At 42.2% G+C, this 22,743-nt stretch overlaps 1 protein-coding gene across 2 annotated transcripts; it reads right to left on the bottom strand.

Moving 5' to 3' along the window:
• Positions 1 to 520: 520 nt before the first annotated feature.
• Positions 521 to 22,396, bottom strand: ppm1ba (protein phosphatase, Mg2+/Mn2+ dependent, 1Ba). Of its 2 annotated transcripts, XM_049600006.1 has the most exons (7): positions 22,019 to 22,396; positions 15,056 to 15,974; positions 12,889 to 13,006; positions 11,644 to 11,758; positions 10,652 to 10,709; positions 5,722 to 5,738; positions 521 to 4,902 (listed from the first exon to the last, which is right to left on the bottom strand). In XM_049600006.1, coding segments are annotated over exons 2-7 (1,197 nt in total). In that variant the 5' UTR covers positions 15,944 to 15,974; positions 22,019 to 22,396; the 3' UTR covers positions 521 to 4,901. The 2 variants fall into 2 exon arrangements, with proteins under 2 accessions (XP_049455963.1, XP_049455962.1); XM_049600005.1 differs by lacking the exon at positions 5,722 to 5,738.
• Positions 22,397 to 22,743: the final 347 nt, after the last annotated feature.

The following is a 22,743-nucleotide window of genomic DNA, read 5'->3' as shown; positions in this document are numbered from 1 at the left end:
TCCATCTGCAACAATATTTGGATCCAGGATGTGGAAAAGATATTTCAAGGACCAAAATTTTACACCTACGTTCTGTTATCTGCAATTAAAACAACAGATAATAGAGATTTATATGTCTCTACGTAACTAAACTGCCGCAATAATAATGCAGGCGCCTCAATTTCACTGGGAGAAAGAGGACTGCCAGTCAAGTATGATCTATTTAAATACTGCAAAATAATAATTAGTTGCGATCATTTGTCCCATATTCCAAGTTATGTTAAAACTTTAGAGGACACCAGGCCGTACCAAAAGACTTCTACATTCTTTTCTACACTACACGGTGACTTTTCCTTCTTCACAAAGCCGTCTCGTGTGCACTGGCACAGAGCGATGTACAGCGCACACAGGATAACACCAAAACAAATGTACAAACTTTCTGCTGTGTTGTCGGCTACTGAACGGTGAAAGCTTACAAAAAGACACAAAGCTGACACTTGAAGTTGGCGCTGAAATAAAAGAAGCCTTGCAGTTTAAAGCGTTTTAAACTTAAATCCATCTTTTATTGACGTTTATGTTCACTGTATGGTCTGTAACATCACAATAGCATACTGGGAAATTAGTACAGGAAGAAGGGATGGTGGAAACCCCGGGTGTCTCATGAACCTCCTGTCCTTTAGTCCTCTCAAAGGTCAAAGGTGAAGGTGAGTGGATCACACATTACCTTAGTATGTCTTCAAAATACAGCATTATTTTTCAGAAGAGCCGAAAAGCACTGGAATAAATAAAAACAAGTGTGGACTTGATCACTGCCATCATACATCTGTATCGAAGGGGTGACCAGAGACGACGGAAGGAGGTGGCAAAGAGCACGAGGGTTCATTTCCGTCCTAAAAAGCCCACATGAGGAATGTCATGTCCGTCTTTTTGCTGTTTTGTAGCCGCTTCCAAAAGTCTCGCTTCCCTGCTGGGGTCTTAGTGGTCACATCAACCCCACTGAGAATAACTGACAGGTTCAGGAGACAATATGCTTTGTAAAATCCTCTTTACTTAACATATCGTGAAATCAAAGCAACAACTCAGGGTCAAATTATTCACCCAATTACCAAAGTCTCCTTCAGAAAGCTAAGAAGTGTCTTAAGATTATATTCAACAACCAGAATAATGATCAAGTAAATTTGTTTTCAAAAACGAAGGGAGCCAAGAGAGCCTGTTTTGTCATTAAATGACTGATGAGGAGAGACTGTGATGCTGCAGTGCTGCTTGTATCAGTCCATGCAGTGGAATCAGTGTGATAATGAAAAATTACATTCAGAAAAATAAATGTTTCTCCTTCCGTCCCACCCTCAAAGGGATAGTTCAGATCTTTTGAAGTGGGGTTGTATGAGGTACCAGTCATGTGTTATATACAGTAGATGTCCACTGGCATGCCTCCAGTTTGGAGAAGCTGGAGTACTGACACAGGAGCCTAGCAATGTGCTGCTGTGGACAGTGAGCAACAAAACATATTGTAGACACCTAAGAGAAGTCACATCTTAAAAAAAGAAAAAAAATCAATGACAGTTTAAGTGTATGCTATATTCAGAGTATTTTCAGTGCTTTACCTTGCTGTCAGACAGCGATTTGAGACGGTAACTGAGGTCGTTTTATTGCTCCCTTCAAAACCAGACTCCATTAAGAAAAACAGTGATTTAACGTCGCTGAACACAGGAGCTGCTGGTCTACCTCTGCCTCCAAAATTTAGTCTTTTCATGTTACTGTGTGACTTTGATATTTAAAAGGGTTAGCTTGGATTAACCAAAGTCACACATTAACAGAAACTAACTAACACATCGAGGCAGAGGTAGACCAGCAGCTCCCGTGTTCAGTGAGCTAAAATGACTGTTTTTCTCAATGGAGTCTGGCTTTGACAAGCGCATAGATGGGGAACTGAAGCCGTTGACAGCTTCCCTACTGGAAAGGGGTGCCTGACAGAAGTGTTAAAAAGTAAAAAATACTGTTAATATAGTGTACACTTGAACTGATATTGATTTCTTTAGGTGGCTAAAATACATTTTGCTGCGGCCCTCCCATCCACAGCAGTACTTCTGCGTTGGTACTCCAAGCCTGCTTCTCCAAACTGTATGTAATACACTGACCATGGATAAGTACCCCACACAATTCCTCGCCAAAAGATCAGAACTATCCCTTTAGTTCCTCTCCTAACCCAGTGTCTGATTTAGCTTAAAGATAAACTTAAACTGAGAACCGTGTTCAGTGTGGTGAAACACAACCCAATGTTAAAAAGTCAGGAACTGCAGTTATAAAAATCAGGTGTCTGCAATGAAAAGGACTCAACGTCAGCCACAGTATCAAATCAAATGTGGTGAAATATGTGGACTGCTTTTCAGTTAAGAAACAAAGAGGTTGACCAACTGAGTCCTTAAATGAGTTTAAAAGTTATTAAAAGAACATATATTTCTTCATGTTGTTCTTTATCGTCACCTTTCCTCTCTAACATTGTGTTCCACCACACTGAACATGCCCACATTACCCCCATCCGCCCAGTACATCTCACACACAAATACACTCCTCCCTCAATCACAAAACATGCACAACTATAGAGATCCCGCCCCGCCCACTCCCTCCACCACAAACAAAGAAAAACCAATCATCCCATTAAAACAACGCAACTGCAAAAAAACAAAACAAAAAAAATCTACACATTCAAGTACCTATTTGTCGTATGGCACCAAGAGCAAAGTGTACCATAAGAACATTAATCAGCCAGCAAACTCTGTTAGGCCTATTCTCTTTCAACACTACCACTTCAGAAAGCACAATGAGTTTGCCATTGAATGATTGAGGGGGAAAAAAGTGTATATTACAGTTTTGCTTATACTTATCGCCTATTTTCATCTACAGAACAGAATACACATGCAAAGTATGTGTATCCGCTTTGTCTATGCGCACATCTGTTTCAAAAAGACTGAAAGGAAGAGGCTTTGTTTCAGAAGTTTCGATCACTTGTTAGTGCTTGGGTCGACAGAAATGAAATGGACTCCTGGTCGATGAAACCAGGGCTTTCCCAGCAGCCGTCCTGAGCCTCTCAGGCAAAGTCTGTGAAGGTAGCTGCTGAGAAACTGAGGACAGCAATTTCAGTGACAGTGTGGACACATCTCTGGGTGTCAGGCCTATTCTCGTCTGTCCCTACAGTGAAACACCAAAAACCTACTTCCTTCCCCGCCCGCTGTACAAGGTGTATTTCATGCTCCTCTTTTCGTTTCCTTGCCCATCTGTAGTAGGACCACAGCCACAGTACTCTGAAAAGCCATATACACCAAAACACAATTTTTTTTTAAAAAAAGAAAAAGATAAAGATGGAATTTTTTTCAATCGAAACAAAAAAGGCATCATTGTTTTGTACACAGGATATTAGAGAGATAGAAAAGGCAAGTCGTAGCACAAGCAGGATTGTGTGTTGAGGAGAAAGGGGGAAGAACAAGAAAAAGGTGAGGCTGGAATTTCTTTTTTCCAAAACCCTGTCTTTGGAACGCTGCTGTGTGGGAACACCGTGTGTGCAACTTTGAGTTGAAATTTGCCAACACACAAAATGTATGCACACATCCAGACCACACGCACATTAGGCCACAACGAATACCACGGCTGGGAATTAAGATGAAACAAACAAATCAAAATATATATATCTCACTCTCTCTCTCTCTCTCTCTCTCTCTCTCTATCTATCTCTCTCTATATATATATATATATGAATTTAATATATAATTTCTATCTTTCTATGTCTTTAACAACAGCAGGCTCAAAAGCTTATGATTCTGGCAATGTCTGCCAATGCACATGACAGCCGAGTCTCGTGTGTCCGATGGAGAGACAGAGAAACGAGAGAGACAGAGGGGCAGAGTGGGAAATCGACTGTTTGATATCATCCTTTAAAGAGACAGGAGGGGAGAAGGTGAGCAGGGACGTGCAAGAAGAGTCATCACACTTGAGTTCAAACCATGTCCATGTAATTCCGTTCTGCAGCCAGGCAACCAGCACGTGTCCTGTCGTAGTTTGGACGCAGTTTGGAGGAGGCTGATTGAAATAAGTTGCCGGGCAGACTCCAATCTGTTGTGAGTGCTAGGTGTGTAGCCTCAGGTGATGATGTTGATCCAGAAGTCTTTGGGACGTGAGGACATGGGGAGTTTTAAATCCTGGAGTTCTGCGAGCCACATCCACAAATAGGTGAAGTGTTGTGCCCCAGTTTGAGTACCAGCAATGCCCAGAACCCCAAGCAAGACTGGACTGAACAGCGTGGCTTGAGGTGTGCGGGGGTTGCAGGCTTTCGTGGTTGAATGGCTGCCATTCAGGTGCAAGAAAAGTTCACGCTTTAAAACAAATAACGCCAAAAAAAATGCAGCCGACAAACCACTTCAGTCTATTCGGTACAAACATCCACGAGTGGCTGGTTTTGTAATGTTGAGTTGTGAGGGTCTCCCTTCTCTCTCAGTTCTGAGAAAGGCACCGCAGAGCCTCAGTGTGTTCAGAGCAGGGCTACTCCTGTGTCTCTCCGTCAATCCACCACAAAGAAAGCGAGGGAAACGAGGGGGCGAGAGAAACTGTGCTTGTGTGCCTCTCCTCTGATGTATACGCTGTATATGTAGTTCTGCTTTCACTTATCAATGCAGTTGTTCTTATTTGTCCCTGTTTTGTTCTACAAAAAACTAAATCTGTTGTGTCGTCCTCCATGTCACGTGTGTTTGTTTTTAAAACCAGGATTTCTGCTTTGATTGATCTCTCAGTGTGGGGAATAAAAATAAAAATCCCAGAGGAAATGACGAGGTGACTATGGATGTGATCTTGTGTGGAAAAGTGGTCCTGTTTTTTTGGGAATCAGGCAGTTGTGCTGGACAGCTACCAGTGGTACTCCAACTCAGCTCCGCTCTGCAAGAGGAAAGCCACAAAGAGACGGGGAGGAGAGACAGGGAGGAGAGACGGGGAGGAGGAGAGTGGAATATTGCAGGAAAAGGAGAGATGGGGGGGAAGGAAGGAGGGAGAGCAGGGTGACAAAGGAGGGCACACTGTTATCAAATGTACAAACACAACCATTACAGTCACATTCAATGAATTTCTTCCCCAACCTGGACTTCAAGGCCAGGTTTACCTACAATCAACACAACAACAAAAAAAAATAACAAAACAAAGTTGAATGGCAGTTACAGTAGCAGCGTAAGCCAGGGCACATTTTCAATCTCAGTGTGTAGGTTCTTTCTGCAGCAATATGCCAACACAACATTTCCAAGGCCTTTCGTCTTATTGCAAGGGAGTGACACAGAAACGAAGACTGTTATAGACTTGCGTGCAGTTGTGGAAAGACTGAGTGAGACAGCGATGCATGCGTGTAGGGCGTGTGCGTGTGACGGGGGAGGGGGGGGGCAGACAGGACCAGAAACAACGACCATTCATCCTCATTGGACCTGGACAGTGATGTCTGCACACGGACGTCCAAACACACACCTTAAATTCTACACGGAGCTCCACATGCCAGAGAGTAGATCAGAGCGGGGAGTAGAGACTGATGAAGGAGTGACAGGGGGAATATGCGGAGCAGGTCACCACTTACATGCCTGTAAGAATGTGTGTGTGTGTGTGTGTGTGTGTGTGTGTGTGTGTGTGTGTGTGTGTGTGTGTGTGTGTGTGTGTAGATGAGGGGTTGGAAGAAAGGGGGGACAGGGTGTAACAGTTATATATGTGATCACTTACCAAATGAAACAGGAGGGCTGCGTTAATCAGAGGGTGAACACACAGTTAGACAAATCTATACATCCCTTATCAATGTGTGTGAGTGTACGTGTGTACATTACCACACACTATTTGGTTAATATATATTTGAAGAGTGGAACCATGCCACTTTTAATTTTTCAGTATTGATTAAATATTTTTTAGGATCACACTGATTTTTGTTTCATTTGTTTGTCTTCCCTAAGGTCATTTTGATAACAAGCTTTGGGTTTTTTCAAGTTTAAGGTGCCATCAGTAATCACTTTCTCGTTTTCTGCACACAATTTATCACCTTTCTAGTCTCCTCCCTGTCAGCTCCGCGAAACTTGTGCTACAACTGTGCAGATTAAGCTCCTACATCTGTTTTACAAAAACAACCTTGAGCTATTCGTGATCGCCGTTGGATGACGGTGGTATCTGGCTATGAAACACTCATCAGGATGGGGAAATCAACTCAACACTCTCCTCCTGACAACTTGCCTACTTAGTCGCACAAGGTTTTCAAATGTATAAATAAGAGTAAACATTGAGGAAAAGGTGAAGAAGATGAGCACCAGCGACGATCCCGACCACATGGACAAAAAGACCACCTCTGCATCCATCTCTTAACTGAAGGCGCTGTGCCAAGTGTGGAGGAACTGATGTAACCTCGGCCACATGGATCTTCTCTGCATACCTTTGTTCAGGTGCTGAATGATAAACCGAACGACCTCTGTGCCCTCAACAGTTAACAATGAGATATCAGCAGCTGTACTGTCCTGTTCAACCAGGTGAGACTATTTGTACACAGCGATCTGGCAGAAAAGAGGACTTTGGTGAGAAAAAAGCAGGTGTGTGTTTTACGGTGAATATGGACCAGTGTGACAGTAGGACTACTGAAATGCAGTTTCCTTCCTGCTCGCTCTGCGCCACAAGGGCAATAAACACTCTGGATCAGTGCAATACACCAAGGAGCGACCATGTGGCCATTTTAAAACTTTGACGAACGACTTACTCCCAAAGGCTTTTGTTATGGTCTCGAAGTTTATTTCATGTACGTAGTCAAGCATTTTCTGCTGAAAATCCTTGAGGTATTCTCCAGAAACAACATCAAAAAGCAGTGAGGCCTCTAAGGAGGAAATACAGCAGGTGTGGCTGAACAAAAAAATTTAGAAATGTTACGATGGACTAGATGGGATCTGTTTCTATGTGAGAATGTATCTCTGTGGACAAATCAATAAAAAGGATAAGCAAAAAAAAAAAACTTGAAACTAACGACGATGCATGCGCCTCAGAGGCCGCCCTACAGTCTGCACTACACAGAGAGTCTGGAGCACGTTCCAAGACACCACCGTCAGCATCACAGATGGCATCAATAAGCTCACTGAGTCTGTAGTGGATTTAATTTGTAGAACAGAAGCAACTTTACCCAAAACTACAGTTAAATTATTCCACAACCGGAAACCGTGGATTACTAGAACCATCTGGAACGCCATAAACACACACGCTGCAGCCTGTCTGAAAACACAAAGTTATAAAGCAGCAGCCTACGATATAAGACGAGGCAAAAAGTACAAAATTACAATATGCAGGTTGAAGGAGCTGATGGTACTGCATTTCACTGGAGTTGCACCTTGTATGATTTATACATCGATCAGAATGTGTTTTCTGTCAGCAAATGATTTTTTTCCACTGTAGCAGTTGTCAGTTTATACAGGAACGTCAGGAAGAAATTAATGTTGTTGTTTAAACCTTAAATGTGAGTCATCCTATACTGCACTCAGTGCAGACATGGATCCTTGTAAAATTGGCAATGATGGATATTAAATAGTATTAAAAAATCTCTTAAGGGCCATATGTGATATCTAATAAACAGAAGGTTTTAGAGGAGCACACTTGTTTCCAGATGTTGTAGCTTCCCAAAGCCGCCACAAGATGATATTAAAAGACATATTTTACTGATAGCACCTTTGATAGAACTCTGTTAGAAATTAAATTATATAAAAAAAAACCTATAAGTGTTTGACAAACCTTAATATTACAGCATTCCTTAAACATTGTTGCTACTACGACAATTACAACTTAACTCTATTCGAAGCCACTATATGCAGAGTTTGAAAATCAGACTGGCATCATAGACAGCAGCGATTCCCAATAGGACTGTCACATTTTCCATCACACAAACTTTGCATCACAATAATTTAGCTATAATCACATAAAAAGTTAACACACTGTGGTTTTAAGCAGAATAGATAAGTTCCTTTTCATGTGTTTGTGACTGTGTGCGTGTTTGCATAGAGCAAACAATCACAGTAACTCTCCGTCCTCGCAGACAAACCAAGACAGTACAAGGTGAACATCACCTCACCACCAACATGAGCTACCAAACAGGAGACATCACACACACACACACACACACACACACACACACACACACACACACACACACACACACACACACACACACACACACACACACACACACAGATCCCTTCCACCCTTCCACAACTCTGGCTTCACCTCAGGACTTGTCAATCACCAGCAGACACATAAACAGACAAGAACACACCAGACGTAACACCTAGCAGACAAGTGGACAGCAGCATCTTAGTGTGCCATACCTTTACAGACACATCTGATCCATCTTTTAAAAACACATACAGATGCTGACATATGAAGCCAACCATCCACTCCAACAAACAAACAAACACAACACACACAGGTTTCATAGACACCTGGCCATTACATCAGAGAGGGCATGTTTCTGTGACACAAGTGTATATTGCCTATCTGTGGGCACGATTACATCCGTAGACACCACTTGCTAGTGTTTGACATTTGTTCAGCACAGACTCCTTAGTGCCATAAAATCCCAAACAGTGGCCACAGCCTTTATTCATCACAAATACACAGAGAACTAGGTCTTTATTTGAGTCTGTTAGAAACATGCCGTTGCTTTTTATTTCCAATTTTAAAGGAATATTTTATTGTTTTTTGTATAAAAAGGTAGGAACATGAAGTGGAGAGACAGAGTTGAGGTGGTAACAAAACCAAATTGACGTCTTTGTAAAAAGGTACAGCCAGCATGGTGGGACTACAGGCACACACACACGCTAGAAGCCGATACTGTTGTGTTCCACTTTGGGCTTGGGCGCAATCTATTTTTTCATACGTTAATACCTTCCTGAAATTTCACCAGGGTAGACAGTATATGACTGAATTAGTGCGCACCACTATCTTTATTAATCAAACAGATATGTACAACCGTACGCCTTCTGAACTCAAGTTTCTCTCCTTTACCAAAGTAAGACTAAGTTAAGTTGAACTGCCTTGTTAACTCATCGTAAATCACACTTTATTCAAACTTGACTAAAACAAAATAAAACCATAACCGTCTTAGTCTTGTTAGCTGCCCAGTTAGTTAATCCTCTGTTCCAACAATCACCAACTCTGGTTTGGTTGAAGTAACCCTTAATTCACCTAGCTACATGATATAATTGGTCTCTCACTGCCATCACAGCTGTTTACAGTCCTGTAATGTTATCCCCACCACCTGCAGTCACCATGTCTGTCAGCTCAGTTGCCCTTTGTACTCATAGGGACTGACCTCTGGTGGCACGTTAATTTTTAAACTCGCATGAGCATCTGTATTTTAGATGGTTAAAATGATACCCTCGAGATTTCTAAATACCCTGGTGTACTGTAACACCATAATACTGCCAGTGTTGTTTGGTTCAGTGTAAAAAAGCAAAGCTGCTGTAATAGTGGATTTTCTTTACACCCATTTTGCTTCATCTGTGTAAAAGGAGCTAAGGACAAACAGAAGCTGCACATTTGTGTCCCTGGAACATTTTGAGCACAGGGACGGACAGCAGGGAAGATGAATGCTGCTGGTTTGAAAAGTATGTTTGGACACTTTGACTCTTTGTTTGCGTTGAAAACCTACACAGTGTTTGAAACTTGAAACAGATTCCTTTCAGCAATCCATTGTTCCTGGAGTTACGCTGAATCTCTTCACTCTGCTCGTATTTGTCATGACTTACTGTCATTTATACTTATATATTTAGTTTCGTCTTCTGTTTTTCACAAAAGGAAAAGTGAGCTAATAATTGTACAACATTGAGGCATCCTCAAAAAGGGGAACACTGGGGCATCGGTGGCTTAGTGGTAGAGCAGGCGTCCCACAAGGCTGTTGCCACAGTGGCCCGGGTTCAACTCCAGCTTGTGGCCCTTTGCTGCATGTCTCTCCCTCTCTCTCTCCCCTTTCACACTTGTCTGTCCTATACATTAAAGGCTAAAAATGCCCCAAAAAATATCGGAGAAAAAAAAGGGGGGAACACTGTTCTAGTGCCAGTGGCAAATACTGCTGTTTGGGATTGTTCTGTATATTACTGCAGTGTCTAATAAATAGAGACTGATTCGGAAAGTGTTGGCTTAAGAGTCCACTGGGGATGTTTTATGTTAGAGCAGAGAAAATACAGAGATGTGAGAGCAAACAAATGAGCTGATCAAAGAAATCTGTGATGCACAGGGAGTGCCCCACTTAGAGCAAATAACTTCAGAGGAGAATGCTTTCACTCGACTTTGTTGAGGGAGAAAAAGTTCTCAGTTCCACTAGAAAAACTTCTGACAAAGCTGTGCTGTCATGCATGCATAACCCATTATGAGGGCTGACAGGAAGGTGTGCATCATGCACTATGCACAGGAAAAAAAATGTTTATCACAATGAAAGGGTGTGCTGGGCTCAAAGCCTCTGAAGTCAATTATAATACTTCATTTTGAGTGTGAAAATAAATACAATACACACAAATCTCCAGTCTGGTCCACCACAGAGGATGAATCAACATTAGAGTGAGAGGTTTTCAGAGACCACTGAGACTCATGTGGCCTCAAAAACTTAAGGTGTGTAAGTGTCACATCTACTGATACTCACCCCATCTTCCTCCCTGTATGGGTTCAGACGGTTGTATACTGCTTCAATAACACTGCGTCTGCAGGAGAACACAGACACAAGAATGTGATAAGGTCTTTTGAGCTATACAATTCAAACCATCCATCAAAGCAACAATGAAGGGCGTATGTGGAAAACAAGGTAAGGGAAGGTGTAGCTGTCAAAAAAGTAAACCATCTTGCTAGTATTGTAATGGCTGCAAACTTAGGTGGGTAGTTAATGACATACAAATACTCAGTACACACACTAGATAACCTGCTTTTGTTTTTTACTCTCCTTGCAGTTTAAAGGGATAGTGCACCCAAAAATGACAATTCAGCCATTATCTACTCACCCATATGCCGACGGAGGCTCAGGTGAAGTTTTAGAGTCCTCACATCCCTTGTGGAGATCCAAGGGGAGAGGGGGTAGCAGCACAACTCCACCTAATGGAGGCTGACGGCGGCCCAGATTAAAACATCCAAAAAACACATGATTGAAACCACAAAATATCTCCATACTGCTCATCCATAGCGATCAAAGTGTCCTGAAGCCCCGACATAAAAAGTTGTTTGGAAAAACGTCATTTGAACTCTGTTTTTAGCCTCACTGCCTCTCTTCAAATGACGTTTTTCCAAACAACTTTTTATGTCGGAGCCTCAGGACACTTGGATCACTACGGACGAGCAGTATGGAGATATTTTGTGGTTTCAATTATGTGTTTTTGGATGTTTTAATCTGGGCCGCCGTCAGCCTCCATTAGGTGGAGTTGTGTTGCTACCCCCTCTCCCCTTGGATCTCTGCAAGTGTTGTGAGGACTCTAAAAATTCACCTGAGCCTTCCTCAGCATATGGGTGAGTAGATAATAGCTGAATTTTCATTTTTGGGTGCACTATCCCTTTAATATTTTTATTCCAGATGTTATGACTGGACATCGTAGACGAAAACGAACGTAAATGAACACTGAGTGCCGCTTTAAGGGCATCGGTTCTTACTTGCTGGCAAGGCCTCCCCCTGGTGGCAGACAGGGCATGTTGATGTCAGTGGATAGGTTCCTCATCACTGCTACCAGGTCCGGAAACCCCTCCTCCCCTGGCCGGGACAGCATCTCTAAAACAATACCAGAGATGTTGTTACACAAGTCAGTATTACCACAGCTGGTGATAGCCAAGAACAGCTGGGGGAAGATAGGGGAGGCAGAGAGGAACAGAACAGAGGAGGAAGACCAAAAATGTGACAAATGAGAGAGAAAAGACGTGAAGATGGAAAACACACAAGTGAATTTGTGGAAATGAGCATGTGTGTGAGAGAGATGGTGACAGAAAGAGGCCTGCAACTGAGTTGAGAGTGGCGTGAGGCCAGATCAATGTTCAGCCAAAGCATTCCTCTCCCTCTTTCTATTCTCTCTTTCTGTCTATCTTCCAGTATTAGACAGCACCTGGAGACAAACACTCCAACAGAACTGTACTTTACCCTGAAATGTAAAATGATTTGAACCCCACGTTGGAGTGCCCATCAAACCATTCAGCAAACATGACTACCACCTGCATAAAAAATTGATATTACAACATTGTTTCCAAAGTCTAGACCCAGGTTTTTCTGCTCTGTTGATCAGGACAAGACTGGTAAAGTGTAAAGGCTACTTTTACCTCCCAGAGAATGTTTCTTTGGCCAAAATCTGAAACAGCTGACCAGCCCTGGTTTTACACAAACTAACAGTGGCCAGAAGAAAAGCTGCGCTGTGTTCATCAGAGGAAAAACGGGAGGAAATTAAATCCATCCAAACAAGACAGGGAATGTTTGAGTGAGGGAGGAGAGGAGCGAACAAGGAATAAAGGGGGGGAAATGCTTGCTGAAATGGAAGAGGTCATGACGGTGTCATTCCTCTGCTGTGAGCCGGGGATAACTTGGCCGGAGGTTGGACAACAGAGTGTGCCAGGGTCAGTCAGTGGAGAAAACATACATACAGATATAATGTTGCAGTTGGAGAGAGATCCTGTGTCTCCAAAAAAACTGTTTCTCCTTAAAATTCTTGAAATGTATTAAGATTATTAACAAGGTTTACAGTCAAAATTTCACACAAATATTAACCACCCATACTGTTAAATTGAAACACCCCAGAGCTGTTTTTAGGAGAAATTGAAGATTATAAGCAACTAACATTTTAAACATTTAACAATCACATTATTTTTGCACATGCAGTAAACATGGGCTCTTTTTCTCCATCCATCCATTCTCACCTTCCACTCGAGACTCCAGATATTTGTTGAGCTCAGCGTCTTTCCTCACAGCTTCCTCCGACACTTTGGGAGCGTTGGGCAAACACACTAACACAACACTCATGTTATCCCGACTCCCCTGAGATGGACGGGAGGAGAAAGGAGCGGAGAGAGAGCAGGTAAGAGGAGGACTTATTGTGTCGTGCTGAAATAAATGATTAAGATGACTTCCATGGCACAAGTAATGGGACAGTCAGTGTTGATAGAGTACACAATTTCAATATCGTAACATAAATATGCTATTTTATGTACAATAGAGAAGGGAATCCCCCCCCCCTTACGGTGGACCACTGTGGGACTTGAACTGTGCAATGAATAACACATGATGTTTGTTAATTTAAAAGACAATTCTGCAAGTCGATAAAGTCCCAGTTCATCGGAATACTGTTGAAGTACAAGACTTAAATGCATACATGGAAAGACTACACAAGTCGCACAGGTGATGTCATAGCTTTCTCACTGAAGCTACGATGCCTGCATGTTTGTTTCGTAGCGTGATGTACTCACACCAGCAACAGGTCTTGCTTGTTCTTTTGCTTCCCAGCTAAAACACACCTGGTAAGGTAACATTATATTTGTGCGTACGTTCAATCAGGAAGATTTTCTTTATGCTATATCAATTCACAATTCTCTCCTTATCCCACTCCCACCACTTCCTCCAATCAGCTGACTATGGCTGGTCCCACTGCTGGTTAGCTAATCAAATTTGCGACGATATTCTTCAGCCATTCTTGTTGCTGCTGCCAAACTTTAAATCTGCTCTCCTCTCTGCTCCTGTCAGCTGTCATTTTAGGCGGAATCGTCGTGCCCTCCTCCCCCCCTAGGGTCCACTCCTCTTCACATCCAGATCGTCAGCTCCCTCATCATCACCACCAGCGTCTAGACTCTCTAAGGGGGGGTTCCCTATTATACTACATCTTTACCACCCTCCTGGAATAGATAACATCACGATGGGGTCTAATCGCCAATGACGTTTCACATTTTTCAAACTTGTGTGCACATGTACATAAATATTCTCTTCTATCAAAACGAGTCTCTCCTGATTGAGAGATACGAAGACTATCCTACGAAAAAATGAGACTTTCTTGACTTTTAAAGTTCCCTTTAAAATTAATTCATGGCGCATATCAAGCAGGATAAAAATATATATAAATCTGTCTCTTGCCACTGACTATCGTATATAATTATTCTTAAAAAAAAAAAAAGCTCCCATGGGGCACTTGGAAGGGCAGGGACTTCACCTCTGTATGCTATGTTTCCATTTCAACACTATGAGAATTCATTGTAACAAACCAAATTCAAACTGATCACAGCCGCTGTTCAGGATTAATAAGGACCTGCAGGATTTGTACATCTGTCATTCAAGCCTACAGAAGGTGAAGGGTTCATACCTCAAAATTAAAAGCTTGTACTAATTTCACTTTTTCCTCCTTTTTTTAGATTCTTTTTTGGGCATTTTTCCTTTAATTGATAGGACAGCTAGGCGTGAGAGGAGAGGGACATGCAGCAGGGGGCCGCAGGCTGGGGTCGAGCCAGGGACGAAGCCTTTGTACATGTGGCGCCTGCTCTATCCACTAAGGATGTTCTTCTATCGACGCCCCCACTTTTTCCTCCAGGCTTCTCTGCAAAACCATTCAGCCATGCACCTAAAGCTAGTTCCTGTTTAGCTAAATAACACACCACTTTTCAGGGTTCCTGTAGCTTAGGGCAAGTTAAATGTAAGACTTTGTTAATGCCATTTGAGATAAAATTTTAGACAAATTTTTCATAACCAAAACTGACAAAAAAAAACCAAAAAAAAAAACCTGATAAAGTCCTACTTTTCATTTCTTTTTTAAGACATCTGAAGGATTAATTCAAGACATTTAAGGCCTTATTTTTGGATTATTATGTTCATTGCCTTATTGGAAAACTGTCTTTAGAACTACGTACATTTAATATGTCGTCATCATAAATATATCTGACGCCAGGAATTGAAGTGGCTGTCTTATTAACACAAAGTCACTTGTGGCAAACTGGTTACTTAGAGGAATCATTGTGCCAGATTCCAGACATTTTAATCTCTAAAAGCAATCAGCAGTCACAACAAAAACACAAATGTCATGCTCAAAAACCAATCTGTACACACCTTGTGCAGGCAAGTGTCCACCACTTCGTTGCAGACTCTCTCCAGATCATCAGTCACCTCAAGCCTAGATTTCACAAACTCGCACAGCTCCTCATTAGACATGACATCCCAGATGCCATCGCATGCCAGGATCACAAACTGATCCTGCTCCGGGGCCCGAACCATCTCAAACACTTCTGGTTCGGGGCTAACCAGCTGCTCTGTGGGGCCCTTCCCATCCACACACTTGTAATCGTAGTCCCCCAAGGCCCTCGATACAGCCAGTGACCCATTAACCCTCTGAATCATTACTGAGCCACCGGCATTCTGGATGCGCTCTCTCTCACGTGGGTTGCAAGGCTTGTGGTCAAGCGTGGAGAAGCACACTTGTGAATTGCGGTATAGAACAGCTCGAGAATCACCACAGTTGATAAAGAAGAAATGATCAGGTGACAGGAGGATTCCCACTGCTGTGGAGCCACTACGGTCCATGCCGTTTCGAAGGTCAGAGAAGCTGCGCATGTGCTCATCAATCCTCAGGAAGCCTGTCCGGATCCCAGCTTTCACACTCTCCACTGAGGGGGGACCCAGTGGTGGGGGCTCACTGCTGGAGCTGTCTGAACCAGCCTGGGAGCCTTGAGTCCCTCCGCCCCCTAAGCTAGCACTGATAATGTGTTCCAGAAGATGCTTAGAGCAGTAGTTGGCAACCCTTGAGCCAGCGTGACCATCGTACACAGCAAAAAAGGACCAGTCAGTCATACCGGGAGCAGGGAGTCCCAGCACAGCTGTGTGAGCATCCTCCATCTCTACCCGCCAGCCCTGCATGGAGCTGAGCCCATAGCGCAGGCCGTTGCCCTCTGCATGTGAGTTGTGCTTCTCTGTCCTGGGCTTGTCCAGGAACGCACCCATGGCTCTGCCCTTGAGAGAGACCCACTGCTACCTGAGGGGGAGAAGAAAAACCAGACACAGGACAGAAAAGAGAAAACCAGACACTGGATTTGAATGTTGAGGAAATGTCATATTAATCATCAAAGTTAAATATAAAATTAGCACAGAACTAGCATATTAACACAAGCAGTACACAGACGCACAGAAATAGCTGTCTTCTAATATACGTTCATCTCTTGACTCAGACATCACTCCATCTGCAGACATTTGAACTATGATCAGTTGTGTTTCTTGATGTTTGAGTGTTGATTAAAAGGCTCAGACTCAGCTGGCAAGTCTCTCTAAAACTGAACCAAAGTTTTAAAATTAATTTTGAAAAATCAGTTACTGTATATTCACTCAAATTCTACTCAATCATGCACTGTACTGGAAACACATTCTGCCTACGTAGCTGTGTGGTCAGTAAAGTGAATTGAATTCATCTGAATGGAAAGATGTGCAGAAGTGCACCTGCTTTATGAGTCAGATACTGCATTTCATAACATATACTGCCCGGGTTTCATTTTCAAGTTGTTGAATCAGCTTGTGAACATATATTAGGCGTCCTCCACTCACAGTTGTAGTGGTTCGGCCTTCTGCTGTGTATTTCTTTTACTGTTTACTTAATATTTCTTCAGGAACACTTCGACCAAACAGTGATCATTGCTCATCATATCCAGAAATAGCACAGCCACTTTGGTTTATGCTATAAGAGACTGAGGAGCAAGCTTAAAAGCTTCTTTGGCCAGCCAGAGCTGGCTACTAAGAGCATTAACAAACTCCACAGAGTGGTCGAGAGGGTGTGTTATCTGTCTGTGACTGCACCTGCATTAGCTAAATGAACATCAGGCTGCTTGATAGGAGAAAATAATTCTGTATCCAGCAATGCTAATTGGATATGTAATGTGAGAACATGGACTTATACAGCCTTATTGATTGTCACACGACTTAATGGCCTCTTAGCCTCGGAAATTGTACTCTTAACTTGTGCTTTAATTCCTGAAAATATCAGTAAGTGCTAATTAGAAATAAGTTGCAGGCATACTCAATGTTCCGGTCTCTTAATGTACAAGTGGTTAAGGCTCAAGGTTACATTTTTTTAAAAAACAGTACTATCCAGTTCAAATTATCTCTTATTTCCTTTGGCCCATGACGTAAGGTTGAAGGTAAATACATGGTTTATATTTTACCAGCAAAAATGACGATAGGTGAAGAGGAAACAATGTCATGACCTGAAACATAAGCGTTTAAGCTCTATTTATTTAGTCATCCATCTTGCATTTATCAGACTGAACAGATAAACTTAAATCTTAACTACTACCACTGTCTACACCGCCCGCATTACAGCTGCACTTCACTTATATTTTCATGCTGCATGACTGATTTTTGTGTGCAATTTCCTGATTCTGTATTGGGCTGTGTGCACTGTAAAATTAATTCAGAGTACACAGCAGTGCTGCGGCTTAACGGCTCCTGTGTGACGGTGACAGAGGTTTGAGGCCTTTCCTGCTTTCGCAATGCAGCTGGTGTAGACAACGTATTAAGATTCAAGCAACAAATGACTTGACACTTGATAATGGTTTAAAATAAAAAGTAATTCAGACAAAACTCAGACCTGACACAAACTTGATGGTTGCTTCAGACTGATTCAGCAGAGAATGTCAAATATAAATACTTAATATAATTACCCAAACAAGAAAAGTTACGAAAAGATATCAACGACGAAACTGACCCAAACCTTATCATCTACGCTCTGTAACTGTAGCACAAAACCTTCGTCTAGTCACTTAACTTTAACTTGTACCATTTCATGTTTAGATCCTCATTTTGTTTTCACTTGTGTCATCTTCTTTTTCATTTTTTAGACATATTTATTTAGCATTGTCGGTAACAGCCTGACACTCGAGGTTTTCATTGCTTCTCTGTATCTGTTGTGCACGTGATAAATAAAGAACTTGAACTATGTGTTTACTTTCACAAAAAAAGGTCTATGATCAGCACCCAAGTGGTTTGTGTAACTTCCAGTCTCTTGATTCATTTAATGGAAATACAACAGGTGTGTTTTGGTTTGCATATCAGCACGCACACACACTCACTCACACACACACACACACACACACACACACACTCACACACACACGGCCACTGATCACATATCAAAGGCCTGGGAAGCATCACTAGTCCAAACCACTTGAATTATTACCTTGACGACAAATGCATTCACACACGCATTCAACTTATTACTGAGCGGATATCAAAGCCATGGACACAATCACCAAACCAAATCATTTGCTCTTTCACCTGTGAGGCAGCCACACACACACACTGTACCAAGGCGAGGGCCCTTTTATGTCGAGGCTGATAAGTCATCGTGGACGCACAGCGACAATACGTGCCGTATGCTGTCGGTCTCGCATAAAAAAATTATAAGCCAGCATACAGAACTTGTGAGCTCTGATGTAAGCACCGAGAACTCCGGGGAGTGATGTCACCCAGTCTGATGTCTCCATGGTTACACAGCTTGGAGTGGCAGCTGAGTCGTTGCCATAGCAACAGAAGCAGTAGATGTTGGTGGTTGCAGCATGCGACAAGAGATCTGCACAGCCATGCCACTGTGTGTGTTTGCGTCCATTCATGTGGCCATTTATATAAAGCGCACACATTTCAGGGCTAGGTCTCGACAAAGGTGGAGAAACTGACCTCGCTCTTATTTACTCACACCACACAGATGTTTCTCTCACATGGCAAGATGAAGTGAGCGGCTGATGCTGTTTGAGAGTCAAAGTTGAAAGCTGGCAAACAGACCGGCCCGCAGCTCTCAGACTTCAGACGAGCAGGGCAGCTTTAACAAGCTAACTCAATTTAACAGTCAGCTGCTGATGGGATCCACGCAGGGCCAGATTAGCCTGTCAAACACAGACCACAGACTGCACACAGCAGTGAACTACCACTAACACAATAGCTCTCTCTCCCTTTTTCATGACGTGCAGTGTAAAGTATATAACAGCCTACATCTACATTTCAGATGGCAGCATCACCCAACAGATGTGCTGTATTTGATAGGAAACTGACAGGTGACAGAAATGAACAATGAACTGTGTTATGGCCATGTACCAAATGAGCAATAAATTAACACAATATGATCAGAGCACAATGAGTCCTCTTGTGAACATGCTGATGGGAAAAGTAACATGGTGCTGTAGTAGAAAGCAGGTGCTGGAGGACTATAGATAGAGGAGCAGATGATTGAAATAAAACAATAATCAACACATGCATGATTTGCATGTGTTTCCCAAAAGAAAAATACCAGGATAGAGGATACTGGTGCCAGATAAAGGCCCTCCTGCTTAATCCTAAAAGTATAGTTTGTACAGTAGTCAGACTGGCTAGTTCATTTTGGGGTTCAGCAGCGATACACCTGATTACATTTAATTAATTGGCATTAAAATGGCATTAAATGTAACTTTAAATGGACCAGTGATCCAGCGCTGTGTCTAGAATCATTGACTGTGTAATGTAGTGTTGCCTGGATGCCTGGTGAGAGTTTTTATACACTATGTCGTGGACTAAAATTATCCCACAATGCAACGTAATAAGTAGCAGAAAAAACAATGGACACACAAAAGCTAACTACCATCATGTACAATGGTGCAGACAGAAACAAAACTGTTGAAAATGAGGAGAGCTTCCAGGCTCCATTGACTTACCTCAGTGCTAAAACCAAATTATATTAATGCAGCTATGCCACATAAGCTATGCCACATAAATGCATATAAACAGCTGCAGTGTACATATCATAATTTAAGTCCATGTTTTGACTCAGTTCCTTCTGCAGTTTACATCTCTGGTTAAGAAAGCCAATACTTAGACCACAGGATACATTTTAAAATGATCCATTTCTATTAACGTGCTTATATTGCCATTTAGACAGGGGGTGATCTTTCTGCTGATTAAGTATCCATTAGCTGCATCCACATTTGAAAGACTAGAACACTCAAGTTATTTGGGACTGCCCTGTCTTATGATCAAAACTGTAACTAAAATGGAATCACTGTTACCATTCAATAAGGGCTCTCTTTTTACAAATTGGAGAGGTGGAACAAACAAGATATCTAAGATCCCCCTCTTTGATGACTCATCATCGAAGTCGCCTCAGAAGCAGTCAATTTCCCGGAACAAGTGCTCTTTGAACAGACAGTTTCAGTCATCTTCAGTGCAGTGGCGTCGGAGATGCTGGGGCCGTTACTTGACCAGACGGGAGTCTATCAGACTATAGCCAGGGAGAAGGAAAGTATATGTGTGATGTTATGCTGTACAGAGAATGGAGAAGAAGAGCATGTGTGTTTGTGCCTGCTCGCTCTGTACAGACACATGGATTGCTTTGAATTTGACTCCCATGCCTCAAAAGTTGAGAAACAGGGAGATGATGAGGGAGGCGGAGGGATCAGTGATATGTTATTGTAAGGCCTCAACATTTACCATGTACTAAACGGTTTAAAAGCAATCCTAATTCATACTGCAACAACACGTGTCATGTGGTCGCATCTTGCCACAGACAATGAAATGTATCCAGAAGGTTCAGTGCTTGAGTCTTGCCACAGTTACTGTGTGTCACAGGTTTAAAGCAGTGGAGACTCTACTATCGAGATGACATCAGTGATAGAGTCACAGCCAAGATGTGCATATCTTAAATTACAAAACCCTTTGGTAAGTGAATGGTGATCATATTGATAGTAAATAACATAAAGTGTTAACTCACCTTAGTGTCATGGATAATTATGCATACCCCATATTCATGCTCTGGACATCAGTTTTAACATTATAATAATAAATATAATAAATATAAATAATCATTTAAGCTGGCTAACTCTAAAATAGAAAACAGTGTTATCATAAAATTCATCTGCAACTCTTTTCTGTGCCGACACATGCGCACAGCTCATCCATCTCCCCCTCTTTGCACTTGACAAATTTATCTTTGGGTTATTTCAGGCTTGCCAGTTAACACTGTATCTGAAAGTACATCTGTGTGTGTGTGTGTGTGTGTGTGTGTGTGTGCGCGCACGAGGCAATTCAATCAACAGACACCACCAACAGTGTATAGATAAATGCCTTTGGGCAGACCTGCAGACCTGCAGTCGTCATAGGCTAAAACAGCACGGCTAGTGCAGGGTTTCACATCAAGGTGCCAACACAAACATGCCACTGATGATGCTGCCATTTCTGGAACACACTGTCACACAAACACAGATCCAAACACACAGCCACACACACACCAACCACCCAATAAAACTACCCACAACAAGGCAATAAAACAAGTTAATTCCTGCACTGGGGTTTCTTTGCACATGAAGGAACTTTAGTTTTTAGTGACATTAGACTCTGCTATGTATGCTAACTGCAAATAACAGAATATTAATTCTATAACTGTACCACATGGGTATAGTTTGGCATAAAACATTTGCCCTCTTGAACATCTGTGGTATAACAAACAATCCTGACACACACCATTGTTGGCAAACTATCTCTTTATCCTTAGATTATTATTATAAAATGAAAACAAGGATGTATTTAATAGGAGAGATGCAAATATATCATCATAACATGACAACTTTTACATTACTTACCAAAATAATGCGCATTTAACAAAAGTTGGAACATCATTCCCTGTTTAAACCACCTAATGTCATTAATAATACACTGGCAGACTGATGCTAATGGTGCATTTGACATTTGTCCAGCAAAATACAAGGTAACAACAACTCACTTAACAAAACAGGAACCCAGCATATTAATAACTGGCGCAACATCAGTGCTGATAATATCACAATTAAGATGGTCGCCAATAACATAAATATAACTGTACTCCTATGTTCCATAATCACGTTAGCAGAACGTCAGTTGTCCCTAACTGAAACTGAGGCCACTTGTGCTGCTAGCAAGCCAGCTAGCGAAGTTGTCAAAGTGTTTGTCTACACGTTAGCAGGTGACTAGCCGATGTTTGTGTGAGGTGTTCACTAGAAACGTTGCTTATTCCGAGTAGCAGACTTCACTTACTTTGTAGGAAAGGCTCTGTCTCTATCAGTCCTCCGTCCTGTGGCTTCAGTGGCAGGTAAAGTACCCAGGCTTCTTGTGATAGGCTTATCTCTTGTTAGTGTTAGCCACTTTCGTTTCTCGGCCCCTGCTCGTCAGCTAGCTTTGATTAAGCTAGCCAGCATTTCACACGATCAGTTCTGCTTTCAGCATGTCCCTGCATCGGAATAAGGCTTTTAGATACATGTTTGGCGGCTCGGTAAACCCGGGGAGCACCGAATAAGTTACCGTCACGGAGGCTGTCGGTTGGAAAGATAAACACTCGTTTCGGGTGAGATGTGTCTATGATTTGAACAACTAGCTAATTTTGGCTAAAGCTAAATGTATGAGGCAGATGACGTTCTTTTTCAACATGCAGTTTGGAGGCGGGGCAGTCACCTCACTCTCTTCTGTGATTGGACAAATCCTGATTCGAAGCTGAGTCACGATTGGTCAAATAATCAGTCAGTCAAACAGCTTCTCTGACATAATGTAAACAGTAAAAATGAAGTTGTTTGAGTGTGTGTGTGTGTGAGAGAGAGAGAGAGAGAGAGAGAGAGAGAGAGAGAGAGAGAGAGAGAGAGAGAAATGCCCTCCAAACTTTTGTGTTTATACACATACTCATGCTATTTTCACCACAATTTGCCAGTCAAAGTATTACATATAATATGTAGATTGTGGAATAATGGACATTACAGTTTTTTTCCATT

Source organism: Epinephelus fuscoguttatus, linkage group LG16 (genome assembly GCF_011397635.1).
Source record: "Epinephelus fuscoguttatus linkage group LG16, E.fuscoguttatus.final_Chr_v1".
Classification (NCBI taxonomy): Eukaryota; Metazoa; Chordata; class Actinopteri; order Perciformes; family Serranidae; genus Epinephelus; species Epinephelus fuscoguttatus.
This window is presented reverse-complemented; position numbering and strand designations above follow the sequence as displayed.

Bases quoted from the DNA above. Each gene is read 5' to 3' on its own strand.
- ppm1ba (XM_049600005.1), bottom strand. From the start codon at position 15,943: ATGGGTGCGTTCCTGGACAAGCCCAGGACAGAGAAGCACAACTCACAT. The intron at 13,007-15,055 runs GTGTGTACAGAT...CGTCCATCTCAG, and splicing joins TGGACACTTGCCTGCACAAG to GGGAGTCGGGATAACATGAG. The intron at 4,903-10,651 runs GTGAGTATCAGT...TTCCTCTTGCAG, and splicing joins CATACAGGGAGGAAGATGGG to AGCGGAGCTGAGTTGGAGTA.